General features: G+C 38.8%; 1 protein-coding gene across 2 annotated transcripts; it reads right to left on the bottom strand.

Annotated features, from left to right (window-relative positions):
• Positions 1 to 390: 390 nt before the first annotated feature.
• On the bottom strand, positions 391 to 16,681 carry nectin4a (nectin cell adhesion molecule 4a). Of its 2 annotated transcripts, XM_044341488.1 has the most exons (11): positions 16,390 to 16,681; positions 11,351 to 11,548; positions 10,540 to 10,707; positions 9,009 to 9,287; positions 8,283 to 8,400; positions 5,188 to 5,342; positions 4,899 to 5,058; positions 4,485 to 4,560; positions 3,964 to 4,026; positions 2,824 to 3,015; positions 391 to 2,685 (listed from the first exon to the last, which is right to left on the bottom strand). In XM_044341488.1, the coding sequence occupies exons 1-11, from the start codon at positions 16,442 to 16,444 to the stop codon at positions 2,293 to 2,295; spliced, it is 1,857 nt and encodes a 618-aa protein (XP_044197423.1). In that variant the 5' UTR covers positions 16,445 to 16,681; the 3' UTR covers positions 391 to 2,292. The 2 variants fall into 2 exon arrangements, with proteins under 2 accessions (XP_044197423.1, XP_044197422.1); XM_044341487.1 differs by lacking the exon at positions 16,390 to 16,681 and having other exon boundaries at positions 11,351 to 11,655.
• Positions 16,682 to 16,935: the final 254 nt, after the last annotated feature.

Raw genomic sequence — 16,935 nt, 5'->3', positions numbered from 1 at the left:
TGCATTACTACCCATTATGTCCTGTCTTGTATGGTTTTGTGTTAAAATCTTTTTTGTTGTTGTTTTTTTGTTGTTGTTTTGTTTTTGTTTCCAGTTGATGTTGAGCAGCAATATATATATATATATATATATATATATATATATATATATATATATATATATATATATATATATATATATTTACTGATCTTTAAAAATCCCTGCAAAAATTACACCAGGAATCTTAACAGACCCCCAAATCTTAGGTGACCCAGAAAGTATGAGTATACTTGTTGTATGTCCCCCCCCCCACACTCTCCCCATGTTTTACTGTCTCTTTCTGCTCTGTCCACTGTCGACCTGAAGTCAAAATGCCAAAACATTATCTTTAAAAACACAAACATGGAAATTTATTTCAACCCAGCAGATTATACCCAAACACAGCCCTGAGTGAAAATCCAGGCACCTGACCAGGAAGATAATTTTTCCAGAAATAATGTGGAATGCAGAGTCTTTTATAGCTCAGTAGTTGTGCAGTTTGTAGGCCCATTCCAGTCCCTGCACTTCCCAGCAGTACACATCAGAGGGCACTGTCTGCAACAAATACAGCCTACATTCAACTACCAGTCATCTGGTGCTTTTACCTGTTGGGTGATACCACACAATACATGGCACATTGCCTCTGCCACAAAGTATTCCAGCAATTTTTCATCCCAACATCTCTAACTCTAAAGGGCATTTGACTTTGTGTCTTGGAGAAAAAAAAGTTTAAAAAAAAAAAAGTTTACGGAAGGTTACAGACACCAAAACAACACAAAAAGCTGTGTCTAGAACAAAATAATACTTCATATTTGCCAAAAAAGCAAAATATAGTTTTTAGTGTTTTCTCTTTGGCAAATTGCTTCCCATATCAGGGCTGTTAAAGAACCCCACAGTACTCAAAATACACATAAACAAAAAATAAAACCAGTAGTCCACAGATAAATGAGGACAAACAATGTTAAAAATCTGTAACAGTTCATAACAAATTCCTCTTGGAGAGGAAACTCCAGCAAGCAGGGAAAACTTAAAATACAGACAGATGTTAGTCTATGGTGTTCAGTTTTTTTTTAAAGTATTCATATAGCCAAGTCAGCAGTAAAAAGTATGTACTGTAATTAATATGTATTTTACAAACATTTTTCAATGTGTCCAGCTTTCATCCACTCTATATGTGTGTACATTCATGGTTGTAAACGACATACTGTATACAATTCTGTTATTATTAGTGTGTCTGTGTGTTTAATATGTGAAACAGTGTTTCAAGTTTCATCCTAGCATCACAGGAGCAGGTTGCATTGATTATGTATCTGGTATTAGTGTATGTGTGTTAACAGGTGTGTTCATATGTGATGTTGTATGTGATGTAGATGTGTTGAATTTGTTTATATGATATAAAAAATATTTAAAGTATTTTTTAAAAAAGGAAGTCATTTGCATATTTGTACAAATTTACAGATCGCCAAATCATTATGTGTGTAGGTCACATTAGTCATGTTTTGGCTGTATGTAGTCTTTAACAAATCAACACTATTGAGGCAAAGACATAAGGACAGTAAGACAATATGGAGGTATGCATGTTGCCGGTGTGGCAAGAGAGGAACAGCCCCATGGTTTGGATTTGCTCCCAAACCGTGTTGTGTAAGGAACTTAACACTGGCACATTTACTGACACACTGAACACCACTAAAGCAAAAATCCACCCTCAGTACTGAGGTGTTGCAATATGCTTTTCTGGCGTTCTCACAGCCTTGTCTATTTGTCCTGCATTTGCTGATTTCTCACTGTACATGTCCTTGAGTGCTTTCAACATCCCCCACAGAAGGTATGTGAGTTGCATTCACCTGTTAGTTACAGCCAGTTAGAGCAACAGATCCTGTATTGAGAAAGCTGAGGAAGAAATATTGCCTGCAACTAAATGCCATAGTAGGAGCGCTTGAAATATTGCGACATTGTCTGTGTTTGTGCCAGTAATCTGTGGAAATACAAAACACCCTGTTGATGACCAAACATCAGGCAGAAATCAGAAATCCACAAATGTCCAGTAGATGCTTTAGGGTAGATTTTTCCTTTACAGGCTTTGTTCCATTGCACAATGTTCCCACTCATTAAAGAAGATGCAGAATTGTAGTCAATATGCAGATTTTCCATAATTGACCACAAACTATTTTTCTGAGCTGTAACCAAACTTTTCCTGTGTATCCACATTTGAAGTACCTCCAAAACCAGAGCTAGTCAGTTCTGTAGTTTCACATGTTATTTTCCAGCTGCCTGCTAAACTATCTGGGCCTTGTGAATCAGGGAGGCATGAGCGCTGAGCTCAGAGGGGCTTGGCCGGGGTTTGGGTCTCAGAGTGCCATTAGTCTGCTGATAGCGTGTACTGTGCGCCTCAGACACGTGGGAGCTGTTGGTCTCGCTGTCTTGATCATCAGGATGCTCCTGACTGGCAGGACCACCCAGACCTTCATCCACTTCATCCTCATCATCTGTTACTGGTGGGTAGGAGCAGCTCACAGGAGAATGCTGATGATTCTTTGCCACACTTCCCGGCCGTGAACCCCCGTCTGTTGGGATAATGGCGTTGCCGTTTATCTGCCTAACAATCTCAGTGGACTGTACCATCGGGAAGGGTGATGGCATGAGAGGAGGGTGGAGACGACTTTCCTGCTGCAAAGGTACAGAGTAGACACACTTCTTAATTGTATCATCATCAGGTAGGTATGCAGAGTTTAATAAGCATTCCGCAATTTGGTGAAATCAGGCTTTGACTTGCCCAGAAATACACATGCACAAAGATACACTCACCAGAGACATGGCGCTGTTCCTCACATATGTCTCCACTCTGAGCCGGTTCTCCTCATCTCTATCCAGAGGCCTGTCTCTTCCCCTCCGTGAGTTGTTGTACAGAACTGGTCTGCCCAGATAGTCTAATGCTCCCCCTCCTCCTCCCCTCCCACCTGAGATAGTAGACCGGCTGTCACGGCACCGAGCTTGTTCCTGTCAATGCAGGAAAAGACACTGATTAGTATTCACAGATACACGGATTAGGTGCACAAATTGTGATGTGTCCTTTTTTTGCACCCTTAACTTAAACTGAGCTGAATGAAAAATATTTATTTAAAGCAGGCCAAATCAGACTGAGATAACTGGAAATGACTATGTAATTTGATACTATTTGATTGATTCGCTTCCAATAAATTAATTCTATGTAATTGCTAGAGTATCCAAAGGAGTCTTTTAGTGCAAAGCAGGTCCACTAACTTGCAAAAATGTGATATTTGTCCACAAACAAGCATACAATTTAACAAATATGAAAAATAAAGTTTCCAATAATTAACAAATAATGAATCAATATTTACTTGGGTTTAAATTGAACTTAATTTCCCCATCACTAAAAACAAATTACATAGTTCTTTCCTATTTCATAGGAAATTATGTTTTCATAAAATAATCATTTTAAAAATAATAATAAAAAGTGTTACCCAAGAGTCTTGTCTGGTCCCCAAATTCTTAGCTACATTCATGGTAGAATAATGCTAAGATAAGAGCCATTACAATTCATAATGTCGGAGCAGTACAGCTAAATGTCTAAAATATGAGTGTAAGAGTCTAATAATTGTTGACTATATAAGACTAAAACAGTGAATTAGAATAACCTTATGCAGGACACTACGGTTCAGGTCAGCATTAAAACATAACAACATAGAAGAAACATCATTATTGACTATAGAGACCAGTTATGCCCCTGAAACAAAAGATTCCAAGAAAGAGGAGAACACAAACAGCCTAAAGGTCCAATATAATGTTATTATCAATATCTGAGATGCACTACATTCAGATTTGAAATGTTGAATCTCAGAACTTAGCCGTCTGGCATCTGGACAGTAAAGCCTCAGTCCCCAGGCCTGGCCCTGCATGCAGAGTTAGATAGATATGTAGACTGACCCCGAGGGATGACAGGCTGGTCCTCAGGGTTCCCTCCACCCGCAGAGGGATGTATTCCTCTGTCTGCAATGACAAAAAAACCAGAGGGCTGGATTAGCTCAAGATAATACCCTGTCAAACTTTGCCAAAATCCTAAACCCTAAAAGAAAAGTCTGTCCCATCAAAACTGTAAAATCCAAATCTACTCGTTTCCTTAGAAAGACAAGCAAAGATATTATCATTTAGCCGCCACAACTATACAACTATAACGCAAACCTGTGGTTATAGAACACAGTATTAGGTATTCATCATAGAAAGACCTCTAAATAAGGATCTGTAAATCCCCGTCACTAGTATAACCCTATCAGTTTGAAAGGAAATGCTGATCTTAGATCTGCTCTCTCAGCATCCTACTGATTTTGATCAATGCTGCCAAAGTCTTGCAGCCTGAATCAGGTTGTGCAGACTTAGTGAGAAAAGACAAGATTATGCTGCAATAGGGCAATGTGTTCAGTGTGAAAGCAATAATTCAGTCATAGTACCGCTCCTCTGGTATCTGTGCTGACAGAGTTCATCCTCCTGAAAGAAGCTTGTCTGGAGAGAGTGGTTATTTCTTCCCTGTGAGAGAAGAGAGATAGAAATAATTAAAATAAAATAAAATAAAGGGGAAAGACATTTTAAGCTTTAATGTACCTCACACTGCATATTTTTTCATTTTTTATTTAGTTTTTGTGCATATTTTTTCATTTATTTCCTCATATCATTTATGAACTGAATTTTACGCTTTACTTTACTAATTCTACTTAACACACTCTTCTGTTGTATGTGTCAGTTGTAATATGCCTAATAACCCAGATTTGTTTCATTCTTAATGGCTCAATCAGCCCTGCGGTGATCATTAAAATTTCATCTCATCTTATCTCATCTTAATTAAACATCATGTTATCTCAGCGTACTTCCTCTCATTCAGCTCCCTCTTCAGTTTCTGGTTCTTGCGTTTGTGATAGCAAGTAACAGTGATGATGACGATGAGCATCAAGATCAGCAGCCCGCCTGCCACAGCGCCAACGATGATCATCAGCATGTTTTCAAGCCCCGACTCCCTCTCGAGAGAGTCTGTAAAGCAAAAAGAGATTAGTAGGAGTAGGGAAGTTGGCAGGATTAGATGGGTGTATGCATCTATTCTCACAGTATATGTTATCATGACAAGTCTCAGTCTGTCATGTTGACAGTGCTGTCAGCTACCTGCCACACCAATCTCCACCTCCGCCGTCCCTGCTCCCACTTCATTCTTCGCCACACATTGGTAGGTGCCTGCGTCTGACAGGCTTAGAGGTCGCCCAAAAACTAGTGTTCCATTAGGGTGAGGGATCACACCCTCTGGCAGCTTTCCACCCACTCTGCAAACAGAACAAAACGCAAAACAAAGTTACATTTAATGCATTTAGATCAACATATGAACCTACTGTAATATGGGTTAAGAGGAAATATGAAAACTCCTAGTTAAAAAAAACAAAACATCTTCAGTCACTGATGGTATTTATGCACTATTTTTCCGAAAAGAAACTCTGTATCCAGTTCTCTGATATTTTTGGATTTCTGCCACGAAGTTCAACTTCTTTTCTGTAGGTGGTGCACTTTTCTTTGTTCAGCCATGGTGCCTTTGAATGCTCAAACTAGCCACCCATTTCTGCTTCTTTTTATTCATAACTAATCATAAACATAATACACATTACCCCTCTATGTGTTAATAAAAACTATGAAAGATTTTTTCAAATTTTTTAGAAGGAGGTGAATTTTGTGTCATACAGGAAAGTAGCAAAATGGGAATTTATTTCTCTGTAAATGTTTTATGTTATGCTATATGTTCTAGTAATATTTCAATAGTGTCTTTTAATTGTGTGGAACCACCATATATTTCCAGGCGGTGTGACTCAGTGTGAAAATGTTTTGGAAACTTTGATGAGCAACTCAATCCAGGGTGTTGCCTCAGTGTTGTTGTTTTGAGTGCATTTGAATTAATCTTTTTGAACAGGCTTGAACTTAATGTCTGTGAACATTTTCAACCCACGTTGCCCCAGATATACGTTACACTCTGTATTTCTGTCATTACAGGACCATATGCAAAGAGACAAAACTGGGTTCCTATTCAGCGAGGCCACAGTAAACTTCATATTGCACAGTTCACAGTTGTTTTTCTCAGCAGCTTCTCAGTTTTGAGCCCCTATCACCGACAAGAAAGAGGAACTGTATGTTTTTACATATGCAGCAGACACACCTCCACGATAACATCTCACACAAATCCACACATTGGACTTCCTGTTCCTCCTCTTCTCGCCACTTGGCTCACCCCTACCCCTCTGCCTACCTGATTGCACTAGTTCACCTCTCTCCTTATTTAGGGTTGCTCATCCCTTTCCCTTTTTCTTCTCATCCCCCTTTTCCTCCCTCCTTCGTGTGAAACTGTCTCATCTGTCTGCTCTCAGCACAAGCCGCAACACGACACTGTGACACCAGCTATTACTTCACCTGCCGCCTTTTATTGACAAAGCCAACAGGTTTGTCCGCTGCTGCAGCCGCTGCACATCATGATCATGTGAAATGCGTGAATGAGTAAGAAGAGGTTGACTGTAACTAGAGATTTTGAGTTCTGACTTGGTTCCCTGTGTGCGTGTGTGTGTGTGTGTGGGTGGGTGGGTGTATGGAGGGGGGAGGTCTGTGTGTGGGTTGATGTGCTCATTCATCAGTGCATGGTGTGCGTCTGGTGAGCCTTACTCACAAAAACTTTTTTCTCAAGGTGAGTTCCTGTGACTAACAAGCAATATGTAAATCATGATCTGGAAAAAACAACCACATGGAAATTATGTTTTAGAAGTACCTATATCCATCTGTGTGTGAGGAATTTCTCCCTCGGGGCCTAACTGACACTTCTCATAATCCGATGGAAGCCATTCCTCTTCCAGTCACTTTTTGTGGCTAGCATGTTTCTAGCCAAACTATACGCCACACCCAGAGAATATATTAATACATCAAAAGAAATGGCTTTTCGATGATACCAGGTGACTCAAGCAGAAGAAGTCAGGCATTTAAGTCAAACCCTCATCTGGATTTAATGTTGAACAGCAATGTGGCACATTTTAAAATGACACACGCAACATTTGGATCTGTCAGTTTCTATTGAGGCAGCAGAATCAGAAGGTGACAATGCCAGGGCTTGTTTGACTGAGTCATGCAGAAAGGAAGGTGATCCACCCCTACTGCACTTAGTTCAACTTTTCAGTGTATAAGTGACTGGGCTACCTTAAAAATGTGAATTAACTGGATATTGCTGAATGGATACTACAATGGATCTGTTTGTTGTTTTAGTGTAGAACTCGCTGACTTAACTGAACTCAAGAGCTTGAAATAAATTTGATACTTGAACTTGAATAGCCTTAAACAATTAAATATACAGTATTTAGGAGAGATACTTGTCAGATTTACTTTACACTGTTTCCATGTTATGTAGTCTCAATAGAAAAATAGTTCTTTATACACTCATCTGATCAGCATACAGGTATTAGTGCTAATAATTTGCCCTGTGGTGATTTACAAATAAGTATGGTGGTGGAGGATAAAGTGAATGCTAGTCTTAGTTTTTCAGACCATGAGTTATGATCCAAAAAATAAGGCTTATTCTTCAACAAATTTAAATGCACAATTTGAAATCACAAGACTGAATCTCGTGATTACACATTTTGAAATGCATTTTAATGTGGTAAATAGAAATGATAAAATGACTTGATATGAACATAACTTCTCCAGCTAACTTATTTATTCTTCTCTCTACTGAGCTATTGTGTGTAGCTTTGTATTTTGTATAATGTGTACTGTGTGTTTTTTGCTTCATACTGTTTGTTATTGTGCTGTTACATTTTTTATTTGTAAGGGACTGCAGATGAAAATTATCTTTAAAGCTAACTCCGGTGCAGTACATCAAATGTTAACATTTATGTTTAAAACAGTACATTGTCCCAATAAATACAATACAATACAATTTCAAATGTAGTTAATAGTAAAAGAATAGTTAATTTCCCTTAACTGATCACAAAGTATGTCAATATTGTTTTGATTTGTATGCTTGAAAAGCAATTCATTAGTTACTTTCACACCTGAGAATGGCCTGAGTGTGACTTCACTGAGCGCCCCATTAAGACATTTTATCGTTGAATTCATGGCAAAACTATATGGTGGTGTAATTACTGTGAAAGTTATGAGAAAAGTAGCTACTGATCAGACACATCAGACAATTAGTCACACAAGTACCAGACAACTAAAGAAGGAGGCGGGTCCCACTGTACCTGGTCCAGGTGAAACTCTGTGGTTTGGGGTTTCCTCCACTCATGCACCTCAGGGCAGCATTCTCCAAACCCATGTGCCAGTCTCCACTGTAGCCAGACACCTCTGCATGAGGAGGAACTGGGAAGAATAGTAATAAATGATCAGTTTAGTTTAGACAAGTGAAAAAAAGGAGGCATTATTTATTACTTCATGAAAAAAGGAAAGGATGAAATGTAGCTAAGGCTGAATATTCAGGTTTTAATTGTTGCAGTTATGAATGCAACATTGTACAAAAAGACCAAACGTACAGTAAGAAGACCAAAGTTTGGTGTCAAAGTACCCTGACTACATTCTGTAACCGCCGAAGAATGATCTCATACACGATCATTCCTTGGTGGTTAAAAAAAGGAATTAAGTAGAGGATTACACATTTCTTTCAGATTTTAAGTTGAATTTAGGGGATATTCTGTGGTAAAGAAATATAGTTACTGCAAGTCAAAATGAGTAATACAGAGAGGAATGTGTTGTGTGAAAGTTATATTGTACTTATGAAGTCTCTTCCTGTATTGAAGTGATTAAAAAAAAAACAGGAAGTGAAGCTCTCAAAGTGTTACCAATGTTGAAACTGTTTTTTTTTTTAATGTATGCTTGTAGCTTACTATGCGTGTTTTGAAACAAAAGGACCAATTCACACCTTGTTTTTTATAACGTAAAATTGCCTCTGTATGACTTTGATGAATACTCACAGTGCACCACCAGTTTGTTACTGAGCCTGCGAGGGCCTGATAAAGTCGGATGCCACACCAGACAGTCCAGCTTCTTCCCGTTCATGCTCCTCAGGGGATGCAGGGAGAAGTGTGTGGAGACCGCCCCATTGTCAGAGGAGCGGTTGGTGGACTGGCCGTTCAGCTCAGTGTCCCAGGAGAGGCGGGGAGGCGGGCGGGCTACAGAGCGGCAGGAAGCGGCCAGTCGGTAGGACTGTCCCTCGATCAGAATTACAGGATCCAGGGAGGAGATGGGAGAGGCTGGAGGGCAGATTGTTACAATGTTTGATCAGACTGGAGATACTGATCAACATGCTTAACTACAGTCTGAAGTTAGTGCTGAATGCACACACAGTATAGACTTGAAGAGAGCTTTAAGGACCTGGTAAACATATTTTCTCAATCAGCAGCAGGGTCCCACATGAACACACAGTTATCTGCTTAAGTTAGAAAAGTTTTGGTTATTTCACAATTTCTTTATCTGTCTTTTTGTCTGTGCTTTTCTCACTGGGTTGAAATGGGTGGGGCTCAGTTGGAGAAAGGTAATGTCACATATTTCAATGCACCAATCAGAGTTAACATTACAATTCAAATGTGAAGACAGCTGTGGGGTTGTTTGCTTAAGCTGCCAGCACTGTCAAATGAATTGGATCAAAACACCCACACAGGAAATCAACTTTAACCTGGATTGTTGCTTATTGAGTCATAAATGTTTAATGCTTTGGAGATTTTAAACCATGTTTTCAGGACTACTTTAATTACTTTAATAAACTAGTCAGCTATTAAGTACATATTAATGAAACTATCAAGTTGCTTAGTATTGGCACAACAGTACAGGTCAATACAGGTCAATGGGTCATTTGTGCCCATCACATTTGCATAGTAGCAATATGTTTAAAAAATGTTGCAGTCACAGGTTTTTATTTGTTTTTTTGTTTTTTTTATTAGCCTGTTACATAGTCTGAGCAGAGAGAGAAATAAAATAATGAACCAATTTTAAAAATACCTAAGGTAACTAACTGGTGACTAATGCAAAAACTGTGGGGTAACGGTGTAATAAATGTTGGAGAATATAGTCAAATGTCTCTCTAAAAAGCTAACTAGACTAATCTAATAAAAATATTAGAAGGAATAACTGTAATGAATTTCTTGATAATATAACATCAAATGTTTCCATTGCTGGTGATTATTACCTTATAAGGAGTTCCACGAATGCTAAACATAAGGACTAATGAATAATGTGATGAGACAGTATGTTGTTATTGTTGTGTCACTACACTATTAGTCATTTTAGTCACAACTCATTACGCCTTAGTATGTGAATTGTGCAATTTTGTGAAACACACAGCCTGATGAGAGTCATACTGATTCACTTTGTGACTAGAAAGACCTTTGCAGTTACTATCAGTTTTCCTCCTTGTATAACTTATATCCACTTCTGTTGCTGCAATAACAAACTTAAATAAGATAATCTTTTTCTACTGCATGGCAGAGCCATGAGGGAGGGACTCACTCCACACAGTGAGCGACATCTCTCTGTCAAAGTTGCCGGAGGGGAAGGTGCTGATGCGGCAGATGTATTTCCCCTCATCAGAGACCTCTGTGTTCATGATGACCAGAGAAGAGTCCACGGTGGGGTCGCTGCTTTTGAAGCGCACACGGCGAGACCATGTCCCAAATGCTGCAAACAGAGAGGGGGAGAAAAAGTGGGAGAGATACAGAGTTAATAAGGAAGGGAAGGAGTTAACGGAGCATGAGGGAGGACGTGACACAAAAAATTACATCCAGCAAGTTCAAAACAGACCTCAGGGTTTCCTTTGTCTCTTTCAGTTCCCTATACATGCTTGTATTCTTGCCTGAAATCGCATTTACATTCTGAGCATTTAGCTCACAGTCATATCCAGCATGTCTCATACTCACAATGGGTGTAAGATTCAATTCCTAAATCACCACAAATTACAAGAAAACCAAAAAAACCAGTGTACTAAACAGAAATTGTCGTTGTTTAAGTCCACAGTTCATTTAACACTTTAAGATAGCTGTGAACATTTGCCTCAGAGCTCTATTAGTTCTATGAGTGGACAAGAGATAGAGTTACCCTCCAACACTTGTCACCTTCAAATAACCAAAACTGATGAATCAACTTGTAAAACCACTAGAATGTTTATTCAGTGGAATGAGCATGATTAAGTGTGTGAGTGCTATGATTAAGGGGAAATCTCTTAGTTATTCAGTGTGATAGATATTTTTGAAGAGATATTTTAAGCATGTGGCAGAGGCTGTAGAGTGACCACTATTAGAGAGAAGCCACTGTGCTAACCTACCAGTCTGTCCATTCGTACGGTGCGCAGTGATGATCTGCTCCTTCGTGTCATCAGGTTTCTCTTTATACCATGTGACCTGCACCATCACATTATCCTTATCTAGATGGTAGAGACAGGGCAGGATGGTCTCCTCCTCTGCTCTAGAGAGTATGGAATCGTTTGGAGGGAGCTCCACAAATTCTCCCTGTATCACTGTAACTAGAAGAGGAGATAGGAAGAGAAGAGTAGGTTGGTAAAGGGCAGATAGATTAAGAGACATAAGAGAGTGACAGAGCCTGAGATCCATCGACAGATCACAAAATTGGCTGGTTGAAGGATGAATTCTGTTTCAATCTGTTATCCAGCGTTACATAGTGCTACTCTAGATCCCTACCCACTCCAGGGCTGCTGGTCTGTAGCCTTGTTGACAATGACCTCTGATCTATTACCTGAACATGAAGATACTTACAATAGCTCTAGGAGTAAGAGCAGCTCAAATCATCTCATTTGCTAATGTACACATTTTTTAGCTCAAGAGCTCCACAGCTGTCCAGTCCTTGCTAATTTGCCACCTTAAAAAGTCGAGGGCTAAAAGAGGAAGTAGCTAATATTACAAAGGCTTGTGCACTTGCCACTGAAGAATGTGGTCTAGCCTTATTTATCTTTACTGACCCGTCAAGTTCAAACTATATTCATAGGCTACATGTCTATTGCTAGGTACACTAGGTAGAATGATTAAAAAAGAAGTCACTATAATTTTTGGTCCAATTATGTAGCGCAACTATTCACTCAACCAGTGAGATTATTGTTTCCAATAATTTAACACAAACTGTCATTGTTTCTTACTGTGAACCCAATGGTTGCTTTCTCTCATTTAATTTATAATGTAGAGAAAAATGAATCACTGAATAATATTGCAGTTAATTTTGTAGACATTTTGAAAGGCAGCTAAGTACCACATACTTTCATTCCTGCTGATAGTTAGATGAGAAGACCGCTCTCATTTCTGTTCATTACATTTGAAACTACAGTCTGGAGACAATTAGCTTAGCATAAACACTCTAAACAGGAGAAAACAGCTAGAATGACTCTGTGTGAAGTCAACAAAACCTCTAAAGCTCATCAATTAACCAGTTTTATCTTGCTTGTTTAATCAGTACAAAAAACAAAGTGCAAAAATGATACGTTGAGGTTTTTCAAGGGGTTATGTGCGGTTATTATGCTCAGCTAAGCTAACCCGGCTGCTAGCTGTAGCTTCAAATTTAATGAACAGATATGAAATTGTATCATCCTTCCCTGTTTTCAGAAATGTTTAACTTTTCCTTTAATGACATTTAGCATTTAACATTTCTTAATGTTTCTAACTGGACCAAAGTTTTAATAGTCATATGTTTTCTTGAGCTAAAGTATTCCAGTGTTTTGCCCTTTGATCAAGAAGATGTCATGTCGGCAGGAAGGCATTAAATGAAAATATGACAGCATGCAAAAAATACATTATCGAACTTCATTGATTGGAATTCAGGGAAAGAGGACTGAAAAAGGGGTTCAAGGAGTCAACATAGAGTGAAGACAGAAAAGAGGAGTGGAGAGAGAAAACAGGTTGTATATCCGAAGAGCTGAAGATATGTCGCTTAACTAGTTGCTCGAGATAAGCTTTCAAAGCAAATTCACAGAGGGTTACTTCACAGTGTCTGGACAGAGGGAGACATGCAGGACATAAAGTGCAGTCAACACACAATGAGTATTGTGTTTCATACTGCAACAGTGTAAACCACAAACAATCAACGCTTGCACGAATCTCTCTCATTTCCATAGTTCCCTTCCTTCTTCCTGTCTGTTTACAGATCAAATTAGCTCATCTGTTTGATGTAGACAAACTATCATCTTATCTCCTGCTGTCCTCCAGCAATCTCCTTAAGCATACACAGACACATGAGGAACAAACAGTCACGATACGGCGATTCCTGTAATTTGCATTTAATGGTTAAATATGAAATTGCAGCGTGTTGAATCTCTCAGCATTAGAGTAACAGAATTAGGTTTTGTGAAAGTTCTGCTAATGTAAACACATGTAATGGATCATCATCACAGTTTATTATTTTATTGCTCGTCTTGACACCGAGCTTGTGTCGCTGGTGATTGATAACTCTCAGACGGCATACTTTCCTGATAGTGATGACCCTGTCAAGACTGAAGAAAAACAGCCTGCATGGAAAATACATTTCAGCAAAGTGATTACTCTAAAACACTACTAATATATCAGTTCACAACACCACAGAGCATGTGTATATCTTAGTGAAATAGCAAATTGTAGGCTACCTCCCAGTCTCAGTGTGTGCGTATAGCTGCTCTTTTCATCAGGTGTCCCTTCAAAGAAACTAATCTGTAAAAATCTGTATTTTGAAGCATTTATTTTTGCTTTCACTATTCTGCTCTTTGCTGCTGTAGACAGTATAGTTATTGTGTCGTAGACTGTAGTTCTGTTTTTTACTGATCACTTACAGTATCTATTTTCACAAGTCTACATTTTCAGTTTTAACACTGAATGATCAACATCTAGTTTCGATTTGAATTTGCAAGACTTTGCAAGTATTTGACAGTATCAAAATTGACAGTATCAAAACAGCTGCAGGGATTAATGGCAGAATTTTTACAAGGAAACAGGACAAAGAGTCTGCAGCCATGCTAGCAGCTCTGAGAGGTTGTATTTTGGCACCTGTGGCATTTAGTTTAAGCATAAGTGCTTACCCTCAGCATGCTGTTTAACAGGTATAATGTCTATCATGTTAGTTTAGCATGTTAAGATGCCAACCGTGCACTAAGTTCAGCATTGGTTTCAGTTCACTTAGGTTAACAAATAGAGGCAGACAGAAAGCAAACTAAAATACTTCAGGGATGAGGGTGCATTGTCCTCACTGCCTCAACAAAAACGTTACATTATCAGCAGTAACACGCCTCTTTTCTTCCTCTACTCTGAGTCTGCCCTTTGAGGGGCTCATTTTAAATAAGACCCGCCTTTTTGACCAATCAAAATGACAACTTGTGACTGTGATATTTGTTCACAACATTTGCTAATTAGCTAATTATTTATATTATGATATATTTTTATAATATAATTAGCACTAAACACAAAGGACAACTGACAGAATATCATTAGTTTTGCAGTTTTTTAGTCATAAACCAAAGTATTGGACAAATTAAAAAAATTTCACCTGATCATGGCGCTAGATAAAATTTACAAGTTATTACAATTCATCATCAAGTAGACTTGAATGTTATGGAAACCTATCCAATAGTTTTACTCAAAACCAATGTCCATCTCATTGTGGTGCTAGAGGAAAAGTCAATGATACAACAAAGTCTTTAGGGTACATAATCTGAGAACCATGAATGTGTGTACAAAATGTTTTGCCAGTCCACCTGGTAGATGTTGAGATTTTTCACAGGATAAGTAAAAACTTTGACCCGCTGGTGGTGCTGTAGGAAAAAGCTGTGGGATCACCAAAGTCAGTAGGATTCATCCTCTAGGGACCATGAACTAAGATACAAAATTGCATGGCAATCCATGCAATAGGAGAGATACTTCAGTCTGGACCAAAGTGGTGGACCAACTGACAGATCAACATTGCCATCCCTAGACCCACACCGCTGAATGAACTTAAATGACCAGTGTGCAGGATTTATTGGCATTTAACGGCGAGGTTGCAGATTGCAACCAAATGAATAAATTGTACACACTGGACAATTAAAAAAATATTTTGACACTTTAGTTTCCCTTGGTACCACTAACATGGCCTCTCAACAGTTTTCCTGAAAGATCACTGTTAATGTGTGAACAGGACATAAAACTCTGAACATCACGATGTCCATCACACAACATACTGTACTGTATATGATTCCACATGGATTTCCCTAAAAACATTATCAAATATTCTTTATCAGCCAATGTAACTTGTTCTAAATTGTCACCAAAGGGAGGAAGCTTAGTGTGGGACCATTCCATCAGTTCTGTTTTTGAGCTGGTGTGAGTGTGTCTCATACTGTGCAACTTTTAAAATGTGGGAGAATCTGTTCAGATATGTCAGTGCATAAGATGTGATTCATAGATTTACCATCACAACTGATGAGTGTACTTTGCAGACAGGTGTGTTTTTCCATGAATGTGTGTGTATGTGTGTGTGCGTGCATGTCTGTGTTTCACTCTGAGGTTTAAACCAACTGTGGAATCTGCCTGTGCTGCATTACTGGAATAACACTCAGCCTATCTTGCTTTTATATATGGGATTGAAACGTTTTTTTATGCCACACTGCTATCTATCATTGTCTAATGTGGTGTAATATTTGCATTTTGGCAAATACAATCCTGTCCTGACTTCACCAGATCTATAAGTAAAAGGCTGATGCACTGTTTAATGTGTTATATTACATTGTATTATATGATAATACAGTAGAAAGACATTTGGAGGTAGACTGTTACAAGATACTGTTACAGACTTAGGCTACAGACACAATCACAAAAACACTATACGAGGGTCCTTGAAGTTTCTCAGAACAGACAGAAGCAGTGGAATTGATCAACAGCAACCTGTTTTTCCTGAAATAACAGACAGTACCACAAGTGTTTTCTTTTACAGCCCTGCTCCAGCAAAGTCTATCCTTCAGAAAAGCTGGCCACCTGCCCAGAGTGTACAGAGCTTTGATAATCAGGAACACCAAAAGTCTTTTTGTAGCACATGTTTAATGCCTATTTCTACTCAGTATAATGCAGTGTTCCCTTCCAAACATTACCTCACACACATTCAGTCTGTCGCAATGGTGTTAAAGGAGTAGGCGTACTAGACAGTACATGAGTATTACAGGAATATTAAAAGAGATACACAAGATAGCCTACAATAAGCTCACTATACTCACTGTTGAGTACTGAAGGAATATCATATAAGAATCTGACAGCGGACGAAATAGAGATACAGACAAAGCACACACATAATGTAAAGTTGAAAAAGAACATCAACAATATGTTACATGATATCACTTTAAGACTCCATGTAAAGGCTTCTTACCAAACATCCAGAGGACACAGAGACACACAGAGAGTCTGTTCAGCAGAGATGTCATTCTCCCCAGCAGTTACTGTTAACTGTACACAAGTTGGGATAATTTCAGCTCTGGAATAAAGCTCATCAGTCCAGGTGATGGTATCCTAAATAAGAGGTGTGCATAAAGCGCTGAAGCGGACTCATGCCTCATGCTACCAGACCATCCTTGATGATTTTTTAAGTCCTGTCCCGGGCAAAAAAAGGGAGATTGTTGTAGCTGTATAAACTCAGTCTTGTGAAAAATGTAAATCCTTTCAGTTTTGTTTTGTGTCGGTTTGTCAAGCACAAGCCATAATGTTTGCCCTTTAGAAAAAAGAAGGCGCAGCTTTACCTGTTTGGGATACACCTGTTTGCGCTACACCTCTCTCTCTCTCTCTCTCTCTCTCTCTCTCTTTTTCTCTCTCTGTACCCACACACACAGACAAAAGTCACCTATCCGGTTTGGCTGAGGCAACATGACAGTTATTTTCTCGTCTTTACTTGCTCAGCTCGCAGGAGAGGCAGGTGAAA

This window comes from Thunnus albacares, chromosome 22, assembly GCF_914725855.1.
Source record: "Thunnus albacares chromosome 22, fThuAlb1.1, whole genome shotgun sequence".
NCBI classification, from domain to species: Eukaryota; Metazoa; Chordata; class Actinopteri; order Scombriformes; family Scombridae; genus Thunnus; species Thunnus albacares.
This window is presented reverse-complemented; position numbering and strand designations above follow the sequence as displayed.

Coding starts and splice junctions, on each gene's coding strand:
- nectin4a (XM_044341487.1), bottom strand. CDS start 11,636: ATGGATCTCAGGCTCTGTCACTCTCTTATGTCTCTTAATCTATCTGCC. Junction 9,288..10,539: donor GATGTCGCTCACTGTGTGGA/GTGAGTCCCTCC, acceptor TCTGCCCTCCAG/CCTCTCCCATCTCCTCCCTG. Junction 3,016..3,963: donor CCAGCCTGTCATCCCTCGGG/GTCAGTCTACAT, acceptor CTGCATTGACAG/GAACAAGCTCGGTGCCGTGA.